This window comes from Echiichthys vipera (genome assembly GCF_963691815.1).
Source record: "Echiichthys vipera genome assembly, chromosome: 16".
Classification (NCBI taxonomy): domain Eukaryota; kingdom Metazoa; phylum Chordata; class Actinopteri; order Perciformes; family Trachinidae; genus Echiichthys; species Echiichthys vipera.
In genome coordinates, this window is record NC_139841.1 from 29,810,251 (window position 1) to 29,818,829 (window position 8,579).

General features: G+C 50.8%; 1 protein-coding gene across 1 annotated transcript; it reads left to right on the forward strand.

The window, feature by feature from the left end:
• Positions 1-695: 695 nt before the first annotated feature.
• Positions 696-5,812, forward strand: ppp1r3b (protein phosphatase 1, regulatory subunit 3B; the record flags this gene model as incomplete). Its single annotated transcript, XM_083929494.1, is given in 3 exon segments — positions 696-800; positions 4,942-5,234; positions 5,237-5,812. Coding segments are annotated over 2 exon segments (837 nt in total). The 5' UTR covers positions 696-800; positions 4,942-4,973.
• Between the last annotated feature and the right edge of the window lie 2,767 nt (positions 5,813-8,579).

Here is an 8,579-nt window from a genome sequence, read left to right on the forward strand (position 1 = left end):
GACACACGTCCTGGGTCAGACACACGTCCCCGGGTCAGACACACGTCCCCGGGTCAGACACACGTCCCTGGGTCAGACACACGTCCCCGGGTCAGACACACGTCCCCGGGTCAAACACACGTCCCCGAGTCAGACACACGTCCCCGGGTCAGACACACGTCCCCGGGTCAGACACACGTCCCGGGGTCAGACACACGTCCCCGGGTCAGACACACGTCCCCGGGTCAAACACACGTCCTGGGTCAGACACACGTCCCCGGGTCAGACACACGTCCCCGGGTCAGACACACGTCCCGGGGTCAGACACACGTCCCCGGGTCAGACACACGTCCCCGGGTCAGACCCGAGTAAGAATCAAATTGACTCTTTATTATTATTTATAATAATTTCTCTAATATTATTTATTCTTCTTTTTACTTCGACATTCAAAAAACTCCAAACTATGAATTCATTATAAACGTCTTCAGTAAATATCCATGATTAAATATTAGTAATAATCTTTAAATCAAAAGAATCATATGAGCCACAGTTTTGACCCTGATGAGCTTCCGTAGCTCCTGCCGTAGGCCCCGCCCCCATCACTCCGTCACTCCTCTCTCTGATTGGCTGCGTGCAGGTGTTCACGTGAAGCCCGTGTGTGTGAGTTTCGGAGGCACGGGAGAAATGTGTGCGTGCAGCAGGTTCAGTGAGGAGAGAGCTCGAGACCAGGACACATCAAAGGCTTCATCAAAGGCTTCACCGCCGACATGAGCGCGCGAGACCGGACACCTGCAGCGGCACATTAAAGGAGAACCATCCAGGTGAGTTCATGCTACAGGTGACTACAGGTGACAGACTACAGGTGACAGACTACAGGTGACAGACTACAGGTGAGTACAGGTGACTGACTACAGGTGACAGACTACAGGTGACTAACTACAGGTGACTGACTACAGGTGACTACAGGTGACAGACTACAGGTGAGTACAGGTGACTGACTACAGGTGACAGACTACAGGTGACTACAGGTGACAGACTACAGGTGAGTACAGGTGACTGACTACAGGTGACTGACTACAGGTGACTGACTACAGGTGACTACAGGTGACTGACTACAGGTGACTACAGGTGACTGACTACAGGTGACAGACTACAGGTGACTGACTACAGGTGACTGACTACAGGTGACTGACTACAGGTGACTACAGGTGACAGACTACAGGTGACTACAGGTGACAGACTACAGGTGACTAACTACAGGTGACTGACTACAGGTGACTGACTACAGGTGACTGACTACAGGTGACTGACTACAGGTGACTGACTACAGGTGACTACAGGTGACTAACTACAGGTGACTAACTACAGGTGACTGACTACAGGTGACTGACTACAGGTGACTGACTACAGGTGACTGACTACAGGTGACTGACTACAGGTGACTGACTACAGGTGACTACAGGTGACTGACTACAGGTGACTACAGGTGACTAACTACAGGTGACAGACTACAGGTGACTACAGGTGACAGACTACAGGTGACTACAGGTGACAGACTACAGGTGACTAACTACAGGTGACTGACTACAGGTGACTGACTACAGGTGACTGACTACAGGTGACTGACTACAGGTGACTACAGGTGACTAACTACAGGTGACTAACTACAGGTGACTGACTACAGGTGACTGACTACAGGTGACTGACTACAGGTGACTACAGGTGACTAACTACAGGTGACAGACTACAGGTGACTAACTACAGGTGACTAACTACAGGTGACAGACTACAGGTGACTACAGGTGACTGACTACAGGTGACAGACTACAGGTGACTACAGGTGACAGACTACAGGTGAGTACAGGTGACTGACTACAGGTGACAGACTACAGGTGACTAACTACAGGTGACTAACCACAGGTGACTGACTACAGGTGACTGACTACAGGTGACTGACTACAGGTGACTAACTACAGGTGACTGACTACAGGTGACCGACTACAGGTGACAAATTACAGGTGACTGACTACAGGTGACTAACTACAGATGACTGACTACAGGTGACTAACTACAGGTGACTGACTACAGGTGACTGACTACAGGTGACAAATTACAGGTGACTGACTCCAGGTGACTGACTCCAGGTGACAAATTACAGGTGACAAATTACAGGTGACTAACTACAGATGACTGACTACAGGTGACTGACTACAGGTGACCACAGGTGACTGACTACAGGTGACTAACTACAGGTGACTGACTACAGGTGACCACAGGTGACTGACTACAGGTGACTGACTACAGGTGACTGACTACAGGTGACTAACTACAGGTGACTGACTACAGGTGACTGACTACAGGTGACTGACTACAGGTGACTAACTACAGGTGACTGACTACAGGTGACCACAGGTGACTGACTACAGGTGACTGACTACAGGTGACTAACTACAGGTGACTACAGGTGACTAACTACAGGTGACTGACTACAGGTGACTGACTACAGGTGACTGACTACAGGTGACTGACTACAGGTGACTGACTACAGGTGACTAACTACAGGTGACTACAGGTGACTAACTACAGGTGACTAACTACAGGTGACTGACCACAGGTGACTGACTACAGGTGACTGACCACAGGTGACTAACTACAGGTGACTAACTACAGGTGACTGACTACAGGTGACTGACTACAGGTGACTGACTACAGGTGACAGACTACAGGTGACAGACTACAGGTGACAGACTACAGGTGACAGACTACAGGTGACTGACTACAGGTGACTGACTACAGGTGACTGACTACAGGTGACAAACTACAGGTGACTAACTACAGGTGACTAACTACAGGTGACTGACTACAGGTGACTGACTACAGGTGACTACAGGTGACAGACTACAGGTGACTACAGGTGACAGACTACAGGTGACTACAGGTGACAGACTACAGGTGAGTACAGGTGACTGACTACAGGTGACTGACTACAGGTGACTACAGGTGACAGACTACAGGTGACTACAGGTGACAGACTACAGGTGAGTACAGGTGACTGACTACAGGTGACTGACTACAGGTGACTGACTACAGGTGACTACAGGTGACTGACTACAGGTGACTACAGGTGACTGACTACAGGTGACAGACTACAGGTGACAGACTACAGGTGACTGACTACAGGTGACTGACTACAGGTGACTGACTACAGGTGACAGACTACAGGTGACTACAGGTGACAGACTACAGGTGAGTACAGGTGACTGACTACAGGTGACTGACTACAGGTGACTGACTACAGGTGACTGACTACAGGTGACTACAGGTGACTGACTACAGGTGACTGACTACAGGTGACTAACTACAGGTGACTGACTACAGGTGACTGACTACAGGTGACTGACTACAGGTGACTACAGGTGACTGACTACAGGTGACTGACTACAGGTGACTAACTACAGGTGACTGACTACAGGTGACTGACTACAGGTGACTGACTACAGGTGACTACAGGTGACTGACTACAGGTGACTGACTACAGGTGACAGACTACAGGTGAGTACAGGTGACTGACTACAGGTGACTGACTACAGGTGACCACAGGTGACTAACTACAGGTGACTAACTACAGGTGACTAACCACAGGTGACTGACTACAGGTGACTGACTACAGGTGACTGACTACAGGTGACTGACTACAGGTGACTAACTACAGGTGACTGACTACAGGTGACCGACTACAGGTGACAAATTACAGGTGACTGACTACAGGTGACTAACCACAGGTGACTGACTACAGGTGACTGACTACAGGTGACTAACTACAGGTGACTAACCACAGGTGACTGACTACAGGTGACTGACTACAGGTGACTAACTACAGATGACTGACTACAGGTGACTAACTACAGGTGACTGACTACAGGTGACTGACTACAGGTGACAAATTACAGGTGACAAATTACAGGTGACTGACTCCAGGTGACTGACTCCAGGTGACCGACTACAGGTGACAAATTACAGGTGACAAATTACAGGTGACTAACTACAGATGACTGACTACAGGTGACTGACTACAGGTGACCACAGGTGACTGACTACAGGTGACTAACTACAGGTGACTGACTACAGGTGACCACAGGTGACTGACTACAGGTGACTGACTACAGGTGACTAACTACAGGTGACTGACTACAGGTGACTGACTACAGGTGACTGACTACAGGTGACTAACTACAGGTGACTGACTACAGGTGACTGACTACAGGTGACTACAGGTGACTAACTACAGGTGACTGACTACAGGTGACTGACTACAGGTGACTGACTACAGGTGACTGACTACAGGTGACTGACTACAGGTGACTAACTACAGGTGACTAACTACAGGTGACTGACCACAGGTGACTGACTACAGGTGACTGACCACAGGTGACTAACTACAGGTGACTAACTACAGGTGACTGACTACAGGTGACTGACTACAGGTGACTGACTACAGGTGACAGACTACAGGTGACAGACTACAGGTGACTGACTACAGGTGACTGACTACAGGTGACTGACTACAGGTGACTGACTACAGGTGACTGACTACAGGTGACTGACTACAGGTGACTGACTACAGGTGACTAACTACAGGTGACTGACTACAGGTGACTGACTACAGGTGACTGACTACAGGTGACTGACTACAGGTGACTGACTACAGCTGACTGACTACAGGTGACTGACTACAGGTGACTAACTACAGGTGACTAACTACAGGTGACTAACTACAGGTGACTGACTACAGGTGACTGACTACAGGTGACTAACTACAGGTGACTGACTACAGGTGACTAACTACAGGTGACTAACTACAGGTGACTAACTACAGGTGACTAACTACAGGTGACTGACTACAGGTGACTGACTACAGGTGAGTGTTGTGCCCCTCACCATCGTGTCCTCTCTGCGTCTCAGGGCTCCGCGTGTGTCTCCCCCGTGGCTCCACGATGCCGATCGACATGGCCTTACCTGTGTACCTGTCCCAGGAGGACTTCAGGAGGTCTCCTCAGACCCGCAAACCTGCTCTGAGCTCCTGCCTGAGGTTCTGCGTGGAGCGGCCCGTCCCTGGGGACGGACAGACCCCCGGGAAGGACCCCAGAAAGGCCAAGAAGCAGGTGACGTTTGCGGACCACAGGGGCCTGTCCCTGACCCGGGTGAAGGTCTTCTCCCAGTTCAAAGACCCCATCGATGTCCCCCTGAACATCCAGCAGATGCTCAGCTCCGCATGCTCAGCTCCGCTCTGTCTCTGGCAGCGGAGGAGGACCAGCTGGTGCTGGACTTCACTCAGCCCTCCTCCGACTACCTGGGCCTCCGCCGGAGCCTGGAGAGGAACTGCGTGTGCCTGGAGCACTGCGTGTTGAAGGAGAGGACGTTGGCGGGGACCGTCAAAGTCAAGAACGTGTCCTTCGAGAAGTCGGTGAAGCTGCGGGTGACGTTCGACGGCTGGAAGAGCCACGCGGACGTGGACTGCGAGTACGTGAAGGACGCGTTCCCCTGCTCCTACAGCGACACCTTCTCCTTCAGCGTGGCCCTGCCCGAGCAGCTGTGGCCTCACGAGCGCGTGGAGTTCGCCGTCTGTTACGACGCGGGCGGACGTGAGCACTGGGACAGTAACCACGGGAACAACTACGGGGTCGTGTGGTCGTCCGTGCAGAGGAGCCGCCGCACGCACTCCTCTGACTTTGGGATTCACTTGGACCCGTACGGCAGCCCCACCTGCTCCCACGGGATCTTCCCTGATTGGCCGAGTTACGCCGGATACGAGGACGCCGGGCCGTACTACTGAACAGGAAGCAGCCGTCTGGGGTGGTTAATCACGCACCTCCAGACTCCAGGACGCCGCGCCGCAGACGTGCTCGGACGTTTCTGAAGTCAGTCGTTCAGCAGGAAAAAGACTGAGATCAAAACTACGCGGAGTCGACACCCTGACGCACGTCTGCTGCTGTGATGAAGACCCTGCACCCTGGGGTCGTCCTCCACCTGCTGCTGATTCAGGGGGGTCCAGTCCTGGTCCTGGACCTGGGGGGGGGGGGGGGGCTGTCCTGCAGGTTTTCGGGTCCTCCTGCTCTGACACACCTGGTGTGGAACCGACAACCTGCAGGACAGCGCCCCCCAGGACCAAGACCAGGAGCAGGACCAGCACGGGACTCCCCTGTGCTAATCCATTCATCTTCCAAGTGTCTTATGGATCCTAAGAGTCCAGGTTTACTGATCCAAACCAGAAGTGTGCGTGTGTGCGTGTGTGCGTGTGTGCGTGTGTGTGTGTGTGTGTGTGTGTGTGTGTGTGTGTGTGCGTGTGTGTGTGTGCGCGCGCTCTCTCCCTCTTTCATCAGAGCGCTGTTACATCACATCCTGTTTGATATCAAACATGCAAAGATAAGAGAAGAACAAATGTTTGCCCTCAGGACGGTCCCGGTGCAGCGACCCGTGGGTTTGAACCCGCGCACACAGACGCGTGGATCCGTCTGATGTGTGAGAGTCACTTTAATATGGTTTTAAAAGAACAATAAAAGTCCACTTTTTACCGTTTGTGTGGTTTTTATTTACTAAAGACACAAAAATCATCTGTATACAAATATAATATTAATAAACATCAAATGTAAATAAATATGCAGAAAAAAAATGTTTATTTAATTTATTTAATGATCATTTCCGTGTTTGTTTTCTTCTTCTTTTGCTTTTATTTTGGTGTAAATGATTGTTGTTTATGTGTCCTTCTGCGCATGCTCCTGTGGGGGGCAGTAACACGTTACTGCGCAGGCGCTGTAGCTGTGACGTCACCGCCCTGTCCAGTGTACCCGGATGTGACGGCTGAGCCTCCAGCAGCAGGAAGCGGATGTTGTTTCTGTTTCTGATGGTTTCTCACGGCAGAATTTAATAATATTTAATATAAATAAACCGATAAAAGAATAAAAGAAGCACCAGGGAGCTGGAGACTCACGCGGACCCCGGAACAAACACCCACATCACGGTAAGAGCGGCGGACACGAGCGGAGCTGTGACGGTGCTGAGTGTCTGTGCGGGCGCAGGGCAGCGGTGCTAACGCTAATGCTAATGCTAAAGCTAATGCTAAAGCTAAAGTCAGTGTTATTTAAATCTTCAGTTTATGCAGAAAGTGTCAAACTTTAACATTTAACTCAACACACGCGAGATTTGTCACATTTAAACACAATGATGGAAAAATAAATGCAGTTATTTCATCAAAAAATCAATAAATAAAGATTGTAAACACACAGATGAGTCTAATAAATATGATATAAATATAATATAAATATAATCTAATAACTCTGTTAGTGTTAAATCTCTCCTCACAGTCACTGAGAATAAAGATTTATAAAGTTAATTAAATTCAGTTAGAAATGACAAAAGGTTTGTGAACAAATGATTTATTTATATCATTATTTTATTATAATTATATTATATTAATATTATATCACATGTATTATATAATCACACTATTACATGTATATTATTATGTTTATGTTGTGATCACTTTATTATATTTATATTATTTTAGTCCCATAATTATATTTATTCATATATGATATTTACAGATGAAGCAGATCTCTGCTGTTGTGTTCATGTTTTACTTTGTGTGGGTCTGACCTGTGTTGATCTGGTCCCTGGTCCCTGGTCCCTGATCCCTGGTCTCTGGTCCCTGGTCTCTGATCTCTGGTCCCTGGTCCCTGGTCCCTGATCTCTGGTCCTGGTCCCTCCCCCTGATCTCTGGTCCCTGATTCCTGATCCCTGGGCTCTGATCCCTGGTCTCTGGTCCCTGGGCTCTGATCTCTGGTCCCTGGTCCCTGGTCCCTGATCTCTGGTCCCTGGTCCCTGGTCCCTCCCCCTGATCTCTGGTCCCTGATTCCTGATCCCTGGGCTCTGATCCCTGGTCTCTGGTCCCTGGGCTCTGATCCCTGGTCCCTGATCTCTGGTCCCTGGTCCCTGGTCCCTGGTCTCTGATCTCTGGTCCTGGTCCCTGGTCCCTCCCCCTGATTCCTGGTCCCTGGTCCCTGGTCCCTCCCCCTGATTCCTGGTCTCTGGTCCTGGTCCCTGATCTCTGGTCTCTGATCTCTGGTCTCTGATCTCTGGTCCCTGGTCTCTGGTCCCTGGTCCCTGGTCCCTGGTCCCTCCCCCTGATTCCTGGTCCCTGGTCTCTGGTCCCTGGTCTCTGATCCTGGTCTCTGGTCCCTGGTCCTGTCCCTCCCCCTGATTCCTGGTCTCTGGTCCCTGGTCCCTGATCTCTGGTCTCTGATCTCTGGTCTCTGATCTCTGGTCCCTGGTCTCTGGTCCCTGGTCCCTGGTCCCTCCCCCTGATTCCTGGTCCCTGGTCTCTGGTCCCTGGTCTCTGATCCCTGATCTCTGGTCCCTGGTGGTCTCTGGTCCCTGGTCCCTGGTGGTCCCTGGTCCCTCCCCCAGGTCTCTGGTCCCTGCTGGTCTCAGGTCTCCGGTCCTGCTGGTCTCAGGTCTCTGGTCCCTGCTGGTCCCAGGTCTCTGGTCCTGCTGGTCTCAGGTCTCAGGTCTCTGGTCTCTGGTCCCTGTGCTGGTCTCAGGTC